Source organism: Mytilus edulis, chromosome 5, assembly GCF_963676685.1.
Source record: "Mytilus edulis chromosome 5, xbMytEdul2.2, whole genome shotgun sequence".
Classification (NCBI taxonomy): Eukaryota; Metazoa; Mollusca; class Bivalvia; order Mytilida; family Mytilidae; genus Mytilus; species Mytilus edulis.
The window spans coordinates 66393929-66417971 of record NC_092348.1 but is presented as its reverse complement, the minus strand read 5'-3'; the positions used below and the strand labels follow the sequence as shown (position 1 = coordinate 66417971).

The 24043-nt window shown below is 33.6% G+C and overlaps 1 protein-coding gene across 1 annotated transcript in view; it reads left to right on the top strand.

The window, feature by feature from the left end:
* LOC139524263 (scavenger receptor cysteine-rich domain-containing protein DMBT1-like) overlaps positions 1-18958 on the top strand; it is a 31151-nt gene extending 12193 nt beyond the window's left edge. The window contains exons 9-13 of the mRNA XM_071318991.1: positions 2104-2270; positions 15768-15797; positions 16430-16574; positions 17454-17620; positions 18902-18958. Coding sequence (XP_071175092.1) covers positions 2104-2270; positions 15768-15797; positions 16430-16574; positions 17454-17620; positions 18902-18924 — 532 coding nt within the window. The 3' untranslated portion in view covers positions 18925-18958. The remainder of the gene's footprint in view (positions 1-2103; positions 2271-15767; positions 15798-16429; positions 16575-17453; positions 17621-18901) is intronic.
* The last annotated feature ends 5085 nt before the right edge of the window (positions 18959-24043 follow it).

Below are 24043 nucleotides of genomic sequence, written 5' to 3'. Positions count from 1 at the left end.
AATAAGTTAAAAAGGCCAAATACAGTACGAAATTGAAGAGTATTCAGGACCAAAATTCCTAAAAGTTTTGCCATATACAGCTAAGGTAATCTATTCCTGGGGAAGAACAGTCTTAATATTTTAAAAATTCAAAAGTTTTGTAAACAGTTATATAATTTATAAATATGATCATATCAATGATAATTGATGTCAGCACAGACGTGCTGACCACTGGGCTGGTGATACTCCGGGGAATTTAAACTCCAACAGCAGTGGCGTCGACCCAGTGGTTGTAAATGAAGTCATTATAGACACCAGGTTTAAACTTTGTATTTACGCCGCCAGACGCTCGTTTCGTCGACAAAAGATTCATCGCATCTTTTTATATTAATATTCAGCAGAATCGGTTGACTCAAGATGTTTGTGGTATTTTTTTCTATTTCATCAATTCTGGTCAATTTGGAAGGATTCAGAAAAGGGATTCACCATTTATGTTTTTTGAGTTTTCGAACCCTCTTTAATTACAATGTAGCTACATGATTGTATCAACCCCATATTCAAAAATAAGAAAATAAAACTGGGGAGAAGCTTTAAAATATAAGTCTAATCCACTATCTTCTACGTAAGAAAATGCATGTATCAAGTCAGGAATATAAAAGTAGTTTTCCATTCAATTGATGTGTTTCCGCTTTTAATTTTGCCATTTTAATCATGTTCATTTTGTTTTTATGCCCCACCGATAGTAGAGGGGCATTAGTTTTCTGGTCTGTCCGTTCGTTCGTTCGTTCGTCCGTCTGTCCCGCTTCAGGTTAAAGTTTTTGGTCAAGGTAGTTTTTGATGAAGTTGAAGTCCAATCAACTTGAAACTTAGTACACATGTTCCTTATGATATGATCTTTCTAATTTTAAAGCCAAATTAAACTTTTGACCCCAATTTCACGGTCCACTGAACATAGAAAATGAAAGTGCATGTTTCATGTTAAAGTTTTTGGTCAAGGTCGTTTTTGATGAAGTTGAAGTCCAATATAATTATATTTTTTATCCAATTTCACGGTCCATTGAACATGGAAAATGATAGTGGGAGTGGGACATCCGTGTACTTTGGACACATTCTTGTTGTTTTTTATTTTCCTTAGAGCTCGGTAATTTTGTGAATTTACTTTGTATCTCTGGCATAAGCTGGACTGATGGTTTTGTAATTTTTATCAGAACCTGCAACACAACTGGAATATCAAAAGTGTTAATAACAATGGTCCAAGCAATCTATGTCAAGTTCCTCTATGCCCATAAATTAAGAATGTTGTTTGTGTTTTTAATTGTTTCTGTATATTTTTCATGCTTCGTCACCTTTTGAGAAACGAATCTTCAATAGTTTTAAAAGAAGGAAAAAATATACCAGAGGGACAGTAAAACTCATAAATCGAAAATCAACTGACAACGCCATGGCTAAAAATGAAAAAGACAAACAGACAAACAGACAAACAATAGTACACATGACACAACATAGACAACTAAAGAATAAGCAACACGAACCCCACCAAAAAGTAGGGGTGAACTCAGGTGCTCCGGAAGGATAAGCAGATCCTTTTCAATATGTGGCACCCGTCGTGTTGCTTATGTTATAACAAATCCAATAAATAGTCTAATTCGGTAGGTCACATTCATGAAAGGGAAGTGGATTGTAGTTACGACGTAAGGAACAGATTCGATATCATTTGTGAAACGGTTATTCCATACCGGCCAACCAGCTCGTGATAGCTTTGTTCTCCCAGAGAATTGTCCGTTATGTCGGTTGTTGTAGACACTTGTCCCCTATTGTGACAAGGTGTCCAGGGCAGAACTGGTCTTCATAGTTTATGTAAAGAACCTGGGTTAATTTGGTTATTTCGTGGCTGCGCTAGCATTAAGTAAAAAGGTATTCGGAAAACGTTACTTTCACTTGAATGTTAGATCAGTCCGTTCACATTTCAAAATTTACGAAGGGATGATTTCAACTTCATCATTTGAAACTCTTGGTTTAAAAGCTTCCTTGTAACATTTCTGATGTATTTCATTATAATTTGTTATGTTTAATGTACCACTACAACTTCATTTAAAATGTTTCTATAATTTGTTTATGTTTCAGAGCATTGCATGTCTATGGAAGCGCTTACTTTGGTCAGGGAAGTAACTCTGTTGTGTTAGATGATTTAGACTGTGGTGGGTTTGAAGACCGACTGGATAGTTGTAATTCAGCAGGGTGGTACACTTCTGACTGTGGCCATTCGGAAGACGCTGGAGTTGAATGCTTAAGTAATAAATTTTTCACTGTTATTCTTTACAAATATTTTAAATCAAATCACCGGTAATCAATGATTGATTTAATTTCCTTATTATAGAGTTTTAGAGTATTATAAGAGTTAAGACAAGAAATTCAATTTTGATTTGAATGAGTAACTCCTTCGCTAACTTTTTTTTATTATATCAAAGAGACTAGTAATCTCAGATCAGCTCTGTGGATTCAGGTTCAATGCTTGCGCATTTTTCTTAATGTAGGTTCACATAAGCAGATGCAATTGAAGTTAAAACTTTTCCAACTACCGATGTTTTCTATTGTTCAGAAATGAAGTCAACCTTTTGAGAAGATTTCCTAGGGATAAATGCCCCCAAAATGTGTTGTGATAACCTAATGTTTTACCTTTATTTGAAAATGATGAAGTAATTGTTCTTTTACATAAGTCTCCCAGCCTGATGACCATGACAAAGACTAAGTTACAGTGACCTTGAACAAACTTGTTTCAGTTTTAAGCACTTAGATTTATCAAAATATACATAGCAACCGTAGTGTTGTGGATTCAACAACGAGACATCGGTAGCGACCTGGATGTAGTTTTTCCTCATTTGTATCTAAATAAATTGCAATAAAAATTAGAAAAGTTTTATTAAACGAAAGAAACGGCTATTAAAACATGAAATTACTGCAAGTAGTATCATTATAAGGTCTTGTCCCTTTTAATTGGACCAAAGGTCCAAGCGATCTTTTCTCATAGTTTACCAATCGTCGTCTGTTATGTTTCCTCTGACGCTACTTAGCCAAATGTAATCAATATGTCGTAACAAACATCAAACAAGCACCTAGTTGTAAAATATGAATCCACTGACCCCGCTTGTTACCAATCATAGCTGGCATGGCTATATATAGAACAGAGTGGAAAACTCAAGTTTTGTTCATTATCTTGAAAACCGCTATATTGTATGTGCCATCAAAACTGTCAAACTACTTATAGTATTACGTTATTGCCCATAAATGAAAATTTTTTTTTTTTTTTTTTTTTTTGTGTTTATCTTTTATCAGATAACAACCAAAAAATAGATCAAAACTTAAAAAGCAAAAATCATCAGTAAGACAAGAACTTCAAATAAGTTCACGCTGCTGAAATCGATTTATTGCTCTTCAATGACGATGTTTACCTATAGTATTTATTGGAGTTATTGTCCTTTATTGACAATTTGTTTTTCGTTTTTGCTGAAATCTTATTACTGCAACAGATAAATAAAAACTGTATAGACTAAAATTATCAGCAAGACAAGGTCGACAAAAGTGTCTGATTGACATTTATTTTAAAAATTTGCTATGTTCAACATATCTTCCTAATATTTTTCATTCAAATAAACTCCAACCATTAACTAGAAGTAATTTAAAAGAAGAGCAATCCGTAATTATTATCTTTGACTTTGATTTTAATTACTTGGTCAATTCTTCTTTAAGCCTTTGTACCTTAAATTGGTTGATTTCATTCTTAAATATACGGATCTTTCAATCGGACTAATCATTTTTTAAGACAAAAAATAATAATCAGACAGCATATAGTGTAGTGGTACAGACACTGTCAAAGATACAAGGCTCAAAATTTGGTATGTTAATCACGTGTTTCGTCCACAATGACACATCAGTGATACACTAATCAAAACAGAGGGATGGTCACATCCATTACTCATAATAAGTTGAAAAGCATTTTAAACCTACTTACACCTTATATAAGAATGTTAAATTGTGATTGGTTGATAGCCAGTGTATTTTTCGCATTATCTAATATTTGTTTCTCATTTCTAACGAATTTGCCCTGTTTTTCACCATTGCCGCTGAATTTGCCCCATGGTATTTGCCATTTTGGATATTAATTTTTTACCCTCGCGAGCGTCTTCTTGTCAAAATTATTCGGAACTTTTCAAACTTTATCATGCATATTTAAAGACAACATGGTGTTAAGCATTATTGATTGAGTTAAACCGAAAACTTTTACAAAAAAATTGTCAGATATAAAGTGGACAAAAGACGTATATACAAATGAACGATTTAATGATGGAATAACAATGATACTACACATAGATATCAAGACGTTACAAAAAGACAGGACTAACGCGTATATAAGCATGATAAGTACATTTGTACATATATAATTCCAGTGGTACTACGATTTCCCTTCTCTGTACAGACAGTTTCAATCAAAATTTATTCGGTGTAATTAAACAGATATATCATGTTATGCAGGGGTATTTGAGAAAAATACCAGTCTTGGGACCAAATTTCCCTCGCCTAGCGGCTTGGGAAGTTTCACAGTCCCTCGACTGGTATTTTTCGCAAACACCCCTCCATAACATATACATCTGATCAAAATATACCAAAATTTGGATATAGTAATCAATTTTTTGAGGGAGACAAACGTAACAACTTAGTTGTGGTTAAAAATCACTATACGCATCATTTTTACTTTTTTTGTCATACTCATCATATTCATACAGACTATGATTTAAAAAGTTATATAGGGAATGTCATATGACGTTTTTTATGCCGCAATCGTCGTATAAACCCGAGACACCAATGTAATTCCAAGAGTTCTGCCAAAGGTATTATTATTGTCGAGGGTTGATACGATGTGTGATATTCGAAGAAAAAACATATCATCTAACACTTTATTATATACTTTAAGTAGATGTTTTCACGTGACGTGATGTAACGTAGATTAGGGGTTTGATAAAGCCTTTACAATCGTAATTGATATCGAGGGCGTGACGTCATACATAATATAGGTTTGATATCATCATGGATGCTGATACAGTACGATTGTCACATACACTTAACTTTCATTTACTACTAGTAATTTGTAGATAAATTCATATTTATTCTACTAAGACTATTTGAAACCAAACATTCCCAATAGATGTGCCAAAATCTTTTTATCAATAGATTACACTGCTTGTCAATTCAAAATGTATATTCAGAGAGGAGGATACTTTGTAGAAGAATAAAATATGCGGGATATAATTTAAGACAACTTATTAATAACTACACAAGAACCAAAAACAAGACTACATGTCATCGATCGACAATGGTCTTTTTGATTTCAAGTTCTTAATTTGTCCCTAGTTAACAAAAACTTATGAATGATATTTTTCAAGACTATTACTACATTGTGTATCTGCCTTTTTAAAAACAATATATATTGCCTAAAATTAGCTATTTTCTTTTGTGTATGTACTCAATCAGTTATCTCCATTACAAAACTTTTTAATTTAGCTGCAACGTATATTTCACAAGATTTTTAAAATTAATTTACTAAACTTAAAGGGGCACTTACTGTCAAATTCATGTTCACCGATTTAACTCAAATTCTAATATTTGATTTATAACAAAGTAAAACATTTTATCCAAATTAGAAAAAGTCTAGAATAATCAGTTTACAGGTCTTGGGCACGATAGTTGGTAGCTTAAAATTATTGTCGTTTGTCTTTTTAGTCCAGCCGCCATCTAATTAACTATCGAGTTGACCTCCGAATAGCTTCGATTGCCATATAAGAAATATAAACATTAATATAGATATAAATAGAAACTGGAATCGTGCGATTGGATTTTTATATGTATGTTTAAATTCATATTATAGATTAAATCAAGAATGTGTCCATAGTACACGGATGCCCCACTCGCACTATCATTTTCTATGTTCTGTAGACCGTGCAATTGGGGTCAAAACTCTAATTTGGCATTAAAATTAGAAAGATCATATCATAGGGAACATGTGAAATAAGGTTCATGTTGATTGGACTTCAACTTTGTCAAAAACTACCTTGATTAAAAACTTTAACCTGACGAACGGACGCACAGACAGACGAACGGACAGACGGACAGACGAACAGACGCACAGACAAGAAAACATAATGCCCTTCTTCTATCGTAGGTGGGGCATAAGTATATGTTAATCATCGTTTTACCGGAATAAGAATGATTTTATTTTGTGGATCGAATTAATCAATCAAATAATTTACCTTTGTTTCACTTTCAATGTTGATGTTCTTTTCCTTCAAATAACTCAGCACGCACAGTTGATGAGTTATATATCTCTTACTAATGAGTTAAATTGAAGTTAACATTAGTACGGATTCGATGAAGTCGAATTCACAATAATTCATCATCTTGGCTTATTTTGACAAAATTGAACCATACTGGCTGCTAAAAGCGAATGTGTATTTCACTATTTCACTATCATAAATAATTGAACAAAACAAATGATATTTTATATTTTTCATCAATGTGTTCTTTGTTCAAAAACAGTTTCGTTTATTTTCCAATTTTGATAACTGACTTGAATCACTCAATCTCAATACAATCTATAGTCATAAAGGGAAGGAATGTTTCCGATTTTGAAAATTATATTCATCGTATACCTATGAGGTGTAAATTGACATATTCCGACTATTGTTTTCGATGCTGTCTAAATTATTTCTTCAACATATTCTTATGATACAATGTATGTAACTTTATTTCATCGTAAGTGTGATCCAAAACGACACATGTCAATCACCTGTTACGTGACAAAGTGCATTTCAGATTAAGATCAGGAATCTGAGCAGGTTTATTGATATCCGTTTAAACCCTAGCTACGGGGCGCCGAATGGGACTCTTGTGGTTTTGTACTCGAAATTCAATTTTGTACGGACAAAAGTGAGTTTTGTTCAACAAAAATGAGTTCAGTTTAACAAAATTTGTAGCATACTACAAATTTAAATTTTGTCATACAAATTAACTTTCAGTGGACAAAAGTTACTTTTGTCATGACAAAATTAATTTTTGTAACACAGACTTTACTTTTGTTACCGAATTTGAAAATTGTGCGACAACAGTCAATTTTGTATGCAAATTAGTTTAGTTTGGATTCTGTGAACTAATTTGCTACAACACTATTTTGTCACAAAATTTAATTTTGTGTTTTGTTTATTTTTGTGTAGACAAAATTGAGTTTTGTTAAACAGAAGTGAAAATTTGACTCAAAAGTCAGTTTTGTGTGCCACAAACGTCAATTTTGTGTCACAAAAGTCATTTTTGTCACAAAATTCAATTTTGTATTTATTTTTGTGTAGACAAAATTGACGTTTGTGACACAAAATTCATTTTGTCATGACAAAATTCAAATTAAATTTTCATAAAAAGAATTTTAATTACAATATCACAGGATGCTAATTTAATCAACATGAGAATTGCGCATGAATGATATTTTGTCTCACAAAATTGACTTTTGTGTTTTAATTTCCATATCAGGTAACAAAAGCCAATTTTGTATGCAAATAAGTTTATATTTGCATACCTATTTGACAAAATTTCACATTACGAAAATGAATTTTGTCATGACAAAAATTAATTTTATCTACAAAATTAATTTTGTCATTACAAAATTGAAGTTCTCATAAAACAAGTCTGTATCACATAGTTTTGTAAGACAAAAAAATATTTTGTTATGACAGAATTGAACACAAAACAGATTTTGATTACAAAAAGTTCAAGTCCAATTCGGCGCCCCGTACTAGCAGTAGGTAAAATATCTGTGACATCTGATCAGAAAAATCGTATCACTGCATTCAATAATTGTAGTTAAAAACAAGGGATAATGTCAAGCTGACATGCATCAACCAGTTTCTTATACAGTGTTTAGGGGAGGTATGAACATAGGGTAATATTAAAACTTTCAGGGATTAGGCAGTCCAAAATCATTTCATAACCTTGTGCAAACTTTTTCCGTGGTATAAAATCATCGCCGTCAAACTTATTCTGAAATTATAAATATCTAAAATGAAATAATCCATCGACCTTTCTCAAAAAGTGGTTCCACAAAACCTCAATAAAGAATGGTAAAAAAGATATTTTTCCTAAAACTCTAAAAGAACTCTGGAGTGCAGTTATTTTCAATGACGAGTGTAATATGGTCATTGTTTAGGATTCAAGTGTCAGTGTCTGTTAAAAGGTCGGTAAAAAGTGGATTACAGATTATGTCTAACCTTCGCCAAAGCGCAAGTTCAGTTTTATATGGTCTTGGGAATGTTTTACATACCATAGTTTCGGAACTACAACTGGTGTTTCAAACAACATAATTACTAAAAAATACATCGACAATGTTGACAATGACATATGGTCCGTAGGTTTTCGTCATTTACGCCGTCAATTTTCTTTAAACATATTTATTTTAAAAACAAATCATGTTCATGACATACACATATAAAAACAGGGATAAAATAATACTAAGGAATTCGAAAACAAGGTTTCCCTTCCCTTATATTAATCCGTCTCCCTGCCAAAAAGATAAAGGGAAAAAACTGCAAATAAAAAAGTCGATTTTATTTCGTCAGATCTTTCCTATATGTACCGGCGGCGGTGTGTGTTTCCAGGACTTTGTCAAGACTGGAATTTTAAGATTATAGTTATTGTAGTAATGTCCTCGGCCCTCGGTTCTTATACGTTCGTTCGCTGTTTTCGTAGGGAAACTGATATATGAAGCATAAACTTGTCGTCTGATAGACATGACATCAATATTATGAGAAATGTATGGGTTCTTAAAAGAAAAGCAGAAACAAACTTAAAACAAAAATTAAAGATTTAAAAACTTGGAACATGAAATTCGTGATATATGGACACAATTATCAGCTGTATAACATGTACACATGCTAACATATATCGTTACATTATAACTGTCCTTGGCAGTTTGTAATGCCGGCGTCACACATTGGCGTATAGACCGGCGTGCACCAAATGTACAGAGAAAATTGACAAAGTCGGTATACGTTAATTGCACGCCAGAGGAACGCTAAGCAATCGTTAAACGCGCGTTGTATAAGTTTTAAGTACGTCGAAATATTAATGTATTCGCTTGGTGAACGCTACAACTCGAGGAAATTTTTAAGCAGCATAAAAGTTTTCATCCAGCTCAAGCGTGTGTCTAGCGTATACCTGTACGCTACACGCACGTAATACATACGCTACAAGCGCGTTGAAAACGCTATAGATAAGTTTGAGACACGCTATAGATAAGTTTGAGACACGTTGTATACGCTTCAAGGTCGTTTGACTTTAACTAAAACGTATGCGTGTGTGATTGTTACAAACACACCACAATAGAACGTCCAAGATACGACCGGGGCGCGTCTCAAATACGTTCAAGAAATTTTTTTCCTTCGTAGTGCATACCATGAACGTTAGACCGTTTTGCACACGTTACAGATATGACTGACAGGTTGAATGCATCCAAAATTACTAGCGTGTTGGCAGCGTACATGATTTTTTAACACGCCCGGCGTACTTAAAACATGTTATTGCAAAGGAAAAATAACAAAGTATAGAATTAGGATTGTATTTTGTAACTTGTTCCATTGATCCAATTGTTTCCATGTGCAGATCAACTTGCAGCCATTTTTTTTTAGAATACGCACGGCAGACACAATCTTGATCAGTACATGCAGAACGGGGAAAAGTAAAAAAAAAAACAAATATACCTAACTCCGAGGAAAACTCAAAATGGAAAGTTCGTAAACAAATGGCAAAATCAAAAGCTCAAACATATCATACGAATGGATAACAACTATCATATTCCTAATTCGGTACAGGCGTTTTTCTATGTAGAAAATGGTTTAAATCCTGGTTTTATGGCTAGCTAAATCTCTCAATTGTGTCGCTTCAAATTCCCTTATATTGACAACGATGTGTGAACATAACAAACAGACATAATAGGTACAAATGTGAAAAATTGGGGTACAGCAGTCAACATTGTTTTATAGGTAATCTTATTCACAATTAAAAAGTAGGAGGTATCTAACAAGCACGGACATGTTCTGGGGATAGAAGAACTCCTAATGAATAAACAGTTCTGCTCTGATACGTCATTCAGGTCCCTTTTAAAGTCTCTGTAACAGATTTTGAGGAAGGCCTGGGACATTCCTTCCCCGTGTACCAACCACTATGTTTCATAAGCACGACAATTCGTCGCGGATCGGATACAAAGATACAAGTTAGAAATTTTTAATTGATGTTTATATTAATGTTTCATGTTCTGTCCGACTCGGCTTCTGTTAAAATCATTATTTATTTAGGTGGACGATGCACATTTTATTACTAGATTTATGATGTCTGTGGTAGAGACGGCAATGTTTTCTTAACCGTCTCATGACTTGGTGCACGTGTTAATTTTTCAATCTTTGTCAGTTTTATTCAGTCAGTTGCATTGATAGTTAGTAGCAGTATAGAAGTGCAAAAATTCAAATCAATATTATTTGGTTATTTCACAACTTTTCACAACTTCCTTAAAATGCCGCCAGTTCGTAAAAAGCGTGTTTCCAGTAGGAAAAGTAAGAAAATGACATACCAGTTGTACAGAATTCCAATACAGAATTGACATTTGACGAAGTTAAAGAAAAACTAAGGAAGCAAGGCATCAGGGCTCCATCAACTTTCACAAAAGAGCAGTTATTGGAACTATTAAATGAGAATTCAGGACAGGATAATACAGTTATGCCCGAAATTCCAGCATTAACTCAACTTACCACCAGTTTAAACAACATGGAGCAAACTGTTCAAAATCAAGGAACTTTAATTCAGTCGCTTTTAGTTCGAGAGTCAAATATCATTAGTCAACCTGCAGTCGTTAGTGATATAAATAATGGAGTACATCATGATACAGGATCTTATCACACTACCAAGGTTTCCTCAGGCATGTTTCCGCATGTTCAAGCAGTAGCGCCGAACGTTCGGAAGCAGATTTTAGAAGGCAAGTACATTAATCTGGCTACCCTTCTTAACAATCAAGAAAACGTACAAGATTACAAAACCGTTGATGAATCTGACGGGTCCGTTCTGTTAATCAAACATTGCGATCCCCGCCTTCAAAGAAACTTGTCTATACAAGAATTTCTAGAAGCTTTTAATATTTACAAAAATATTATCTGTGAAAAGCAAGACCGACGAATCGAATTCGATATGTATATTCAAGATGTCATTGATATCTCTGCAAGATATAAAGGTCCCGTTTTCTACGAGTATCAGAGTATCACAAGGCTTTCGCAAATAAGGTAGCTGCTATCAAACTGACCCACGGTAAAGTTGTAGATTGGTCAATCAGAGACGAAAAACTCTATTCATCCATCACAAGTGGACAAATAATTAAGGAATGTGAAACATGCGGTAGTCTTGGGCATCTCACAGCTGTTTGTCAAACGTTACCAAGCTTTGGTCAATTGAACAATCGATCCAAACCAACTTATAATCAAACTCATTTTCAGAAATCACAAGTTGGGAGTAACGATCGTGTTGATTCCAATACAGATATACGAGGACGCCCTGTTCTTTTCTTTCGTGGTCGGGAAGTGTGTAACAATTTCTTATCAGGAAAATGTTTCAAGGGGACAAAATGTTCATTCGCCCATGTCAATACTAGATCATCTACTGGTGCTACTACGAACAGTAGGCCGTCACAAGAACAAGCGCAGGCAAAAATTGACTAGTGTCTACGCCTATTGATATCGATCAACTTGAATTTGAACTTACACATTATCCAGATAAAAATTTTGTTTTTAATTTAATTAATGGACTTCGATACGGTTTTGACACAGGCATAAACGTACTACCAAGTAAATCTTTGGAATGTAAGAATTTATTGTCTACCAAGAAATTTCCCGATGATGTTACGAAACTGGTAGATGACGAACTTCGTAAAGGATACCTTATTGGACCATTTACAAAACCTCCGTTTGATACTTATAGAATTAGTCCGATAGGTATTGTTGAAGGAAAATATTCAAAAAAGAAACGATTAATTCTAGACCTTTCGGCTCCTCACAACAATGATGAGCATCACAGCATCAATGATTTGATAAATAAGGAAGACTATTCATTAACCTATGTAAGAATTGACGACGCTATAAAAATAATTAAGTCATTAGGAATTAAAAGTCAATTATGTAAGTGTGACGTAACCGATGCATTCAAATTAATACCTGTACATAATTCTTTATGGCGATTTTATGGATTAAAATGGAATGACATGTACTATTTTTATACTCGTTCAGCATTTGGTTGCCGTTCAAGTCCCAAGATATTCGATACATTATCAGTGGCAATATGTTGGATCTTACAAAATAATTACGGTTTGCAGCACGTGTTACATTTGTAAGACGATTTTCTCCTGATTAACAATCCTTACGTAGATGCTACAAGGAATATGAACACAATGTTATATGTATTTAATAGTTTAAAGATTCCTCTCAGCGCTCATAAAACAGTTGGTCCATCTACTTCATTAGAATATCTCGGCATCATTCTCGATTCAATGCATATGATTGCTAAATTACCTGATGAGAAGCTTGTTCGAATTAAGGATATTTTATACAGCTATCTTAATAGACGTTCATGTACTAAGCGTGAAATGTTAAGTTTATTGGGTCATCTCAATTATGCATGTAAAGTAATTATACCAGGGAGATCGTTTGTGTCGTATTTATTGACATTAACACACTCCGTTAGAGAACTTTATCATCACGTTACAATTACAAAGGGATTTAGAGATGACATGGCAATGTGGTTTAAATTCCTAAGTCAGTGGAATGGTATATCATTTTTTATCAGCGATAACGTTATTAATGCGTCTGATTTTCATTTATTTACGGATGCTTCATCAACAATCGGATACGGAGGTTATTTTAGGAAAAGGTGGTTTCAAGGCATTTGGCCCGACGATTTTATTCGGCCCGATGAGGAGTCTTTCTCAATGGCTTACTTAGAATTGTATCCGATTGTTATATCTGCTATTTTATGGGGGCATGAATGGTCTACTAAACGCATTCTTTTTCATTGTGATAATATGTCTAGTGTGTACATTATTAATAAGGGTCGTTCAAAGTGTAACGTAATTATGAATCTTGTTCGCCGTTTAACTAGGTGTGCGGCTAAATTTAATTTTGTTGTACATGCTTTACATGTACCAGGGAAAGAAAATAACATAGCAGATGCTCTTTCTCGTTACCAGATGAAGCGGTTTCGACAATTGGCTCCGGACGCTTCGCCAAATCCATGCACCTACCCTCCTCATTCCGAAATTCTGTGGAGTTAGATCAAGCAGTCGACAGCTTATGGAATAAAAGTATCAATGTGAATACCCGCAATGTTTATTCAACAGGATATAAATGTTTTATTCAATTTTGTGGCAATCATATCACTGGATTCAACTCAAGGAGTTTCAATATGTCTAAAGTTTCGGAAGATTTATTGATCTATTTCGTGGCCCATTGCCAGTCAGTGTTAAAACTGAAATATTCAACAATCAAATTATATCTCGCTGGAGTTCGTTTTCATGGAGTTAATTTTGATAATGTGAACCCACTTTGTGATAAATTTGGTCATACATACCAACGCTTGCAAAATGTGTTAAATGGAGTTAAAAAATCTGAGAGTAAGCTATTACGACAAAAGTTGCCAATAACGTTTAAAATTTTACAGGAAATAGTAACTTGTTTGCAATGTGGATTTTTCAATCCTGATTATATGGATTTAACATTTCAAACAGCGTGTGTTCTGGCATTTTACGGTTTCCTGAGATGCAATGAGTTTACATGTAGAACTGTGTTTGATCCAGATTCAAATTTATGCGTTTCTGACATAAATTTCGTTTCAGAATCCGAAGTAACTGTTAATTTAAAAGCAACAAAGACAGATATATTACGACAAGGTATTATAATTTCCATGTTCAAGATAGAGGGCGTCGTTTGTCCGTATAAATTGCTATCCCAGCTGATGAGTGTAAGATTAAACCTAAACGCAAAGCAGAATGATTCGTTTTTCGTTGAAGAAACCGGAAAACCACTTTCTCGGAACTATTTTATAAGCAAGCTGAAAACAATACTCATAGCATTAGGATATAGTGACAAGGATTATAGCGGACATTCTTTTCGATCAGGTGCGGCCACAAGTGCTAGTTCTCAAGGTATTGAGGACAGCATGATACAAACACTGGGACGTTGGAAATCAGATTGTTTTAAACGTTACATTAGAACTTCTAAATTGGATATTAAATCCGCGCTGGAAAAGATTAAATAACAAGATACAATGCAGAAAACGTTTTTTTTTTACAATCGGTTATAACTTTGTAACTTGTCCTCCATCCTAGCCTTGTGTCTTTTCTTCTCACGTTGATCTCAATATTGTGGTTAAGGAATTTTATATTGACTTTAATTTTTCTCTAGATCAACTTTAATTTTAACAAGACACAATGCTTCATCAGGCACAACATCTTCAATTTTTTGGGGTTACTCAATATGCAACTTGGGCAGGCAACATAACGTTACATATTTCGTTTTGGGCTATGATATTTTATTTTGGCCAAATATAATATCGTTTCCCCAAAACATTTCTGAGTAGTTAGGGTGCCTACGTGCCTTAACGAGGAATAGTCTCATCTTGATTGCTCAACAGCTCTATTTCACGTCGGTCTATGCCTACAAAGATTTACTCTTATGCGGTACCACGTGGAAAATCAAGTAAGGCTATACCGCTCGGGAACGGCTTGCTAAAGTACTCTGAGACAAGTAGACTGGTAGTCGTACACACATGTGTATGCAAATACCCCTATGGTGACGCATTTCTGTCAAAGATATATGGCTAGCTCAGGCACAGTATTTAAGCGGCAAATTATCCTTAATTATCTGAGAACACACTTTCATTTTATGTACATACTGTGTGTTTTGTGTCAACTGCAGGTAGCATGTAATTTGTTTTGTTCTTGATTTACAATATGACAGAACTGAGTGAATTACATGATACTAGAGAAAAAAATATCCTCAAGCATTCACACAGTGTGCCGCGCACACTGCTCGGATAGTTAAGTATAATGTTGGCGTCAGTTAGTTTACATTCATCGCTTTTTATTCACTGACGCCAAGGAAGTTTTCTGTAACATAACGTGTTGCCCTTAAGTCCAAATATTTGTATAATAAAAATAATTATTTTATTATGTTTTATATTTTTTCAGTACTCGAACAAATCAGACTGGGTATCTTGAAATACTTCCTGCTGGACGTTAACAGGCTTTATATCAACAATAACTACTTTCGTAATTATGGTATATTGTCTGTGATCGTTCTTATAGACGGTCATTAAAAGCTACAAGCTAATGATGTTGTTGGTAATGTTTCCAATCTAATTAAAAACCGATCTCTCATGCTCCCGTTTTCTGATATGTCGCGTGGGAGATCTAACGAAACCCGCTTTGGGGTCACATGTGAGTGAACTTAAGTTATGAATTTTTAATGATATGCAAATGAGTTGACGACCTATCAGTAAGCCAATCAAAAAAGTTTTCCTTTAGCGTGTTTGGATTGAATGGGAAAATGGCGGACGATATACTGGATTCGATGATTACAGAAGTTTGTGCATGAGAGATCGGTTTTTAATTAGATTGTAATGTTTCAAAAAATAAGGCATTACATCATCATTGTATTTTACAGGAAGTAACAACAGGAGCCATATAGTAGAAGGTACATGTAATATTTGATTTTTTTTCTTTCTTTCGATATTGAATATCGTAAGTTTAGAAAAAAAATGTCGTTTTTCTATGTTTAAATCTTATAAAAATAAGAAAATGTTGTATGACTTAGTAGTTAGCAACTATCGGTCATCGTATGACCTTCAAGAATGTACAAAAATAATAACACACTGTAAGCTTTAAAATGCGTCAAACAGACAAGTGTAAAACAATGCTATCGAGAAAATCTAACGGCCTGATTTGTGTACAAAACAATTAATAAATATGATAAACCAGCAACATACATGTACGACAACCACTGAATTGCATGCTCTTAACTCTGGACAGGCGTATAAAGAATGTGGCGGGGTTAAATATGTGTTTGGGCGTAAGTCAAATGCATATCATTTACATCTGTATTTAAATTTGTTCATTTATTTGTGATTTTTTTTATAGTTGCTTAAAGTTTTCTCACAGAAAAACAGTAATTTGATTCTTTACTTTTTACAGTGATCCATAAGAAGTTTAAATAAATGAATTTCTGAAAATATTTTGTTTGAACAAATTAATTTTAATATAACAAGCTTTCAAGAAAGTTATGACTTTATCATGTTTATGCAATGCACACATATATCTGTGTTAAAGGCGTAAAACTTGTCGGAGGTGCCTGGCCATGGGAAGGACGTGTTGAATTATTTGTGAATGGAGAATGGGGTACTATATGCAATGATGATTTTGACGTAAATGATGCGAGAGTAATATGTAAAATGGCAGGATATTCACCATCAGGGTATTTACCATTTTTAACTTACAAAACAAATGACCTGCAATTGAAATAGAGCAACGAAAATGAAAATAAATAAACTAAGTGAAACTTTTAAATTTGACCTAATAAAGAGCATAAATAATTCAGAAAATATTCAGATTTTTCAAGTCCTTATACAATCAAAATAGGTTATCAGAATTGTGTACATGTTTTACTAGAAAAAATATCGATTCCCAGTTAAAATCACATTTTCCCTAACTACAATAAAAATAAGATGGTCAATAACCCAGTGCATGGGAATCATTGAATCTTCGCTTCAAGTTTGTATACTAATTTTTGACTGGGTATGAGTGGAATAGTAAATTTGTTGTATCCGAGGGAACAATAAACTTATTTTTTCACGAATATCCACTCAGTAAGTGGTTTATTATACCGAAAGAGAAAAGCAGACAAAAAATGTCGGGGCTAATCAACTATCGTAATATAAAAGGCAGAAACACATCCATACTGTCTCACGTTGACTTCATATACAAGTATTATTCTGAATTCTTAGGCTACGTCCCGCACTTTTGTCAACCCTAGATACAATAGGTAAAACGCGACGTTTTAATTCCCGCAGTATTCTCAACGTTATCCAATCCCGGAGCTGCATTTAAAATTCCGTGAAATACAATGAAGCTTGCGGTCAAATAGTTTCACCGAGGTCCAATAGTTGGAAACTACATGTATTGACCAGTCCAATAGTTCAACGCTAGTGACTTGAAAAATAGTGAAAATATTGTATACTTGTTTTATATAGAAAATGATTACTGAGGTATTATAAAGTCATCATAGAAAATGAAGAGGGTTTGTAATAACAATATCTTAGCATCATTTGTAATTGAAATTTTTACACAAATTTAGCCACATACAGGCGTTTGTTGACAATCATTTTGGTCATGGTAAAGGGAACATATTGTTAGACGACCTTCAATGCAAAGGGTTTGAGACCAGTATAGAGAACTGTACATCGGCAGGGTGGTATAATCATAACTGTGGACACACTGAAGACGTTGGTGTTTCGTGTCTCGGTAAGTCAGTTTAAAAAAGCTTCAAAAGACAGCTTTCAATTAGAAACTAGACAACAACAAAAACTAGAGGCTCTTAAGAGTTTGTGTCGCTCACCTTGGTCTTTGAAGGACACAGATGTAAAAATTTACAAAATTTTGCCAAATTAATGAAAATTGTGGTCATGATGACTTATTCTTTTTAGATCTTACTTTGCTGAACATTATTGCTGTTTACAGTTTATCTCAATCTATAAAAATATTCAAGATAATAACCAAAAACATCAAAATTGCTTTAAAATTACCAATTCAGGGGCAGCAAACCAACAACAGGTTGTCCGATTCATCTGAAAATTTCATGGCAGATAGATAAAACAATTTTACCCCAATGTCAGATTTGCTCTAAATGCTTTGGTTTCAGAGTTATAAGCCAAAATCTACATTTTACCCCTATGTTTTATTTTTAGCCATGGCGGCCATCTTGGTTGGTTGGCCGGGTCACCGGACACATTTTTTAAACTAGATACCCCATTGATGATTGTGGCCAAGTTTGGTTAAATTTTGCCCAGTAGTTTCAGAGGAGAAGATTTTGTATGTAAAGATTTTTTATGTAAAGATTTTTTGCATAATCTATGGGCCAGGTGAGCTAAAAAGAAGAGTATGTATGATTGCCATAGACCAAATGACGTGGATGTAAGAAACTAGAGGTCCCCGTATGACCTTCGACAACGAAATTAATAAAACTACATCAGTCCATTTGATAAATTTTCAAAATCAATCTTGTGAAATTTATCATTTTATAATTTCTTCAAAAAAAAAATGCAATCAGCTATTTTTTGGTTTTTTGAATATTTTTTTCCATTTGTAAGTTGACGGAATCCATTGAAACAGCCATTGCTGAACCATAAGAAAAAACACCGTGTTGTCTTATCCTTAACTCTGTTTGTTTTGTTTTTTATGCTTATGTATGGTAAAATCATATGTTTTCGTACGTCATTTTAATTGGTTCTATGCGTGCTTAGTGATGTCACAATGCATAATCTTAATAGAATTTGTGTATCTCAGATTTTTGCATTTTTGGTGTCACCTTTGTATATTGAGTTAGTTCAGAGTTGTGATATAGTTATCGGATTTCGATACTCAATATGTTTCTAATATTTCGCTGCAAAATGTGCAATTTTTTAACATATCTTCCTCATATTTTTGATTTATTTATACTTGGAAGTTCAAATATGAACAAGTAAGGATTTAAGAGTAGAACAATACGTAATTGTTTGTATTTTAAATGTGCGATTTTTTTTTCAGATAGTGTTGCTGCAATTGGTTGATCTTATTCTTGAATAAAGGAATCTTTAAACTGTACCCATTCCTTTTCTCTGTTTAAGACAGAAAAAAAACCTCTTTACGGAGCTTGTCATGGTCAGATGCGTGTTTTGTCTAAAATAAAACATCAGTGATTCTCGTTTCAAAGGAGAGGGATGGTCAAATCAATAACTTTGTTGAAAACAATGTCAACCCAGAAATTCCTAAAAGTTGGCTATTGTCATTAATGCTCAGAGGAAGAAAAACCCTACCGTGCCGCTCGAGAAAAATAGTGAGATGATCAAATCGTTTCAAAAATTGAACATCACCAAACGTTCCAAATAGATGTGACTACCGAGATCGTTGACAAGTAAAAGATACATATACCAGCTGTTAATCAATTCAAGATGAAAATATGCAGGAAATATTAAACAAAACATTTGGTAAATTATACTTTAAGAAAACAGAAATCGAACGATTCAACATTCCTATAGGTAACAACTAAAGGCCATCGACCAACATTGATCTTAATATATTCCAAGCTCTAATTCCTCCGTTTTTCAAAACAAATGTAGAGTAATCTACTAGAGAAAATTTTAGATCTGTCATTAAAACAAAATTGTCGAAAAATAAACCCCCCTCAAGATATTACTGAATATAATAGCTGATGAAGTTGAGACATATTGAATAGGTGCATGCATGAATATGTGTCAGGTTTGAATCGTTAATTAAATAACAAAAACTCACTACAGATGAAAACAAACTTTCAACACCGCCACATGCTGTATGTATTTGACAGTCTAAAGTCAGGTGCCTGTAATTCAGTGGGTGTTCTTTGTTGATGAAGTTACATATTTTTTTCGGTCATTTTTTTAGCTCACCTGGCCTACTAGGCCAAGTGAGCTTTTCTCATCACTTGGCGTCCGGCGTCCGTCGTCGTCCGTCGTCCGTCGTCGTCGTTAACTTTTACAAAAATCTTCTCCTCTGAAACTACTGGGCCAAATTAATCCAAACTTGGCCACAATCATCTTTTGGGTTAGTAGTTTGAAAAATGTGTCCGGTGATCCGGCCATCAAACCAAGATGGCCGCCATGGCTAAAAATAGAACATGGGGTAAAATGCAGTTTTTGGCTTATAACTCAAAACCCAAAGCATTTAGAGCAAATCTGACGGGGTAAAATTATTTATCAGTTCAAGATCTATCTGCCCTGAAATTTTCAGATGAATCGGACAACCTGTTGTTGGGTTGCTGGCCCTGAATTAGTAATTTTAAGGAAATTTTGCTCTTTTTGGTTATTATCTTGAATATTATTATAATTGATAGAGATAAACTGCAAACAACAATAATGTTCACCAAAGTAAGATTTACAAATAAGTCAACATGACTAAAATGGTCAGTTGACCCCTTTAGGAGTTATTGCCCTTTATAGTCAATTTTTAACCATTTTTCGTAAATCTTAGTAATCTTTTACAAAAATCTTCTCCTCTGAAACTACTTGGCCAAATTAATCAAAACTTGGCCACAATCATCTTTTGGGTTAGTAGTTTGAAACATGTGTCCGGTGACCCGGCCACCCAACCAAGATGGCCGCCATGGCTAAAAATAGAACATGGGGTAAAATGCAGTTTTTGGCTTATAACTCAAAACCCAAAGCATTTAGAGCAATCTGACATGGGGTAAAATTGTTTATCAGGTCAACATTTATCTGCTCTTAAATTTTTAGATGAATCGGACAACCCGTTGTTGGATTGCTGACCCTGAATTGTTAGTTTTAAGGAAATTTTTCTATTTTTGGTCATTATCTTGAATATTATTATTATTGATAGAGATAAACTGTAAACAACAATAATGTTCAGCAAAGTAAGATTTACAAATAAGTCAACATGACCGAAATGGTCAATTGACCCCCTTAGGAGTTATTGTTCTTTATAGTCAATTTTGAACAATTTTCATAAAATTTGTAAATTTTTACTAACATTTTCCACTGAAACTAATGGGCCAAGTTCATTATAGATAGAGATAATTTTAAGCAGCAAGAATGTTCAGTAAAGTAAGATGTACAAACACATCACCATCACCAAAACACAATTTTGTCATGAATCCATCTGCTTCCTTTAATATTCACATAGACCAAGGTGAGCGACACAGGCTCTTTAGAGCCTCTAGTTAAATAAACTTATTCTAATAGGTTACCAATTCAAATTTTGAATATCGAATAACGAATAACGAAACGGCTGCTAACTTCACATACATTACCAATTCAACACTGTAATGACATCATTGAATATTGTTTTTATTGGTATTAATATCGATTTTGCTATTGGTATATTCAATGCAAACTAAATTTTATTATTATATACATGATCACATGTAAACATTCATGGATCTACAATCTGTAGCTATCTGTATCTTGGCTTTGTACAAGGTCATGTTTTTCTTTGACTGTTTATGACGTCATTACATTAGATCTATTGGATGTTAGATGTGTACTAATTAATAATTTAGTAAAACAAATATTAGTTGTGAGTAGCTTTGAACTAGCTGTCAGTAACTGCAAGTACTCTCGGGTCAGTATTTTGTGTCTTTTTGATGTTTTATTTATACAAGTACCCGGCAACGTCCACTCTGTGTTTTTATAAGATGTATTTCTATTAGTATCAATCTGATGAGTTAATCCTTTTTCAACTGGTTTACAAGTATATAGTTTGTTCTTATGTTGTACTGTTACATCGCTGTCCCAGCTGGTTAGGGGGATGGTTTGGATCCCGCTTACATGTTTAACCCCGCCACATTCTGTATGTATGTGCCTGTATCAAGTCAGGAGCCTGTAATTCAGTGGTTGTCGTTTGTTGATGTGTTGCATATTTGTTTTTTATTCGTTTTTTTGTACTAAAATAAGTCATTAGTTTTCTCATTTGAATTGTTTTACATTTATTATTCGGGTATTTTTATAACTGACTATACGGTATGAGCTTTGCTCATGGTTGAAAGCCGTACGGTGACCTGAAGTTGTTCATTTCTTTGTCATTTTGTTATTTGTGTCGAGTTGTCTCATTGGAAATCATAAAATATCATCTCCTTTTTTATATTTTAACAACAACAAAGGTATTTAAATAGATAAATAAGAGAAGTTATGCCTTTCTGTACTACATTTTTGGCTGTTCTTCGTTGGAGTCAGAGAGCTGATTCATAAAAGTTCACGAAAGCCCAGTATTTTGATATGACCGGAGAAACTCTGTACTGGCTCAAATTGAATACAGAAACAAGTCTAATTTAAATGCAGAAAATTCACGAAATGGCGAGAATCTAAAATAGACAAAAAATGAATAAAGTCAATGACACTGAGCAAATATATAGTGCATAATTATATTTATCAATAAGACATTATTGGAAGGGAAAAAAAGAAAAAAAACATTTTCCGAAGAAGAGAGCTGTCTCATTAACAATTATATCACATCTTCTTTTTTGATATTCTCAAAAAACGTGTTACATCTTAAATCAAATTATTTCGGTATGTAGACAACCTTTTCTTATACATTTCAAAAGACAATTTTCTAGCATTGTTCAGTATTGATGCATTTTCCACTACACTAAAGTAACGGTTGAATGTAAAAATGACATCATTTACGGAGATTGACATCATGCCAACTGGTCTATATATTTCACAGAAATATAACTTGAAATTGATCTCCCAATAGCAAAATCTATGGAAACGAGAAAATTTGACGTCATAATTGACTTTTGACCAACTGAGATCAAACGAACCTCTCATTGATACAGACAAATTTCAATCGTTCTAGAAAAAAAACATAAATCGACTTGAAAATTAACAAAATGTTTCCACTTCAAGATAATGTATCCCAATCTCTAAACATGGTACATCACATATTGTGGAATAGTCCATTTTCATCTAACAAAGGTTTGACTCCTGAATTAAAAAAATTTCGACAAGTTTACTGGTACCTTCTTTATTGTAGAACATCCAGGTACTCTGTCAAGCAAAGACAACGTAAATAAGTAAATTCAAGATTTATTTGGTACACTTTTGAGAGAAAGTTAACTATTTAAACGCTTTCTATACATGACTAAATCATCGGAAAATAGTATCCCCCTCCCCCCTAATTGCACTGATCATATATTTGATTTAACTTTTTGTTGGCTGCTTGTAATTGAATGAGTACTGCCCATGGCGTATTTCTTTTATATGTACATGAATCCGAAACATGTTTCTGCATCAATTTTATGTATCACCAATTTATCTAAGTGAATCAGAAACATGTTACCGAAACATACGCAGCATATATCATCAATGTTTCAAGACCGAAACATGACCGGAGAACGATGATATAGAAAAATAGTCATTCATGTTGCATTCATTAGCTTTTTTTTTTTACTGCTGCGGCACCTACATCATGTAACACTAACATGCACAAGACCGAAACCAAAGATGCACAGCTGTTGAACATCAGAACGAATGAGAAACATCAAAGAAATGCACATTGAAAAATGGCAACAACACATCATTTCATAGATTTTTTTGAAAAGTTTATGAATTGAAAGAAAAATAAGGACTGCCTTTGGATAGGCGCATACAGAATATGGCAGGGTAAAACATGTTTGTCAACTTATAAATCTTTGTTTTTGTATATTAATATTTTTAAGGGGAGTAGAATGTGTTGTATGCGTATTTATATATACATTCCATATCGTGTTTTTGTAACATTTTGCTGGCAAATAAAGATACCAGCTTTCTAATATTAGGTGTTAAGCCTCATACCTTCTTAAAAGAATTAATATAGGAATTTGTGTTGGTACACAATAGTGCAACTACGTATACTGTCAACAGTGGGCAGCTCTTTTAAATTTTAGAATTAAGCTCTACGAAAGAAAGTGGTTCCAGTTAAGAGTTGTTTCAAAGTATTTTTGAATACAACCAAATTAAATGACAATACAAAAGGGGGTTAACATATTTCCTCTCTTTAACCACTGTGATTTTTTCTATTAGGTAAAAATGAGACCATGAAATTTAACTCTTAATTAGCATGTAAGTAAAGTAAGTAAGTAAATAGTTTATTAAAGTGTCACATATTGATTGACATAAACATAAGCAACATTATATAAATATATAAACATAAATCAATCAA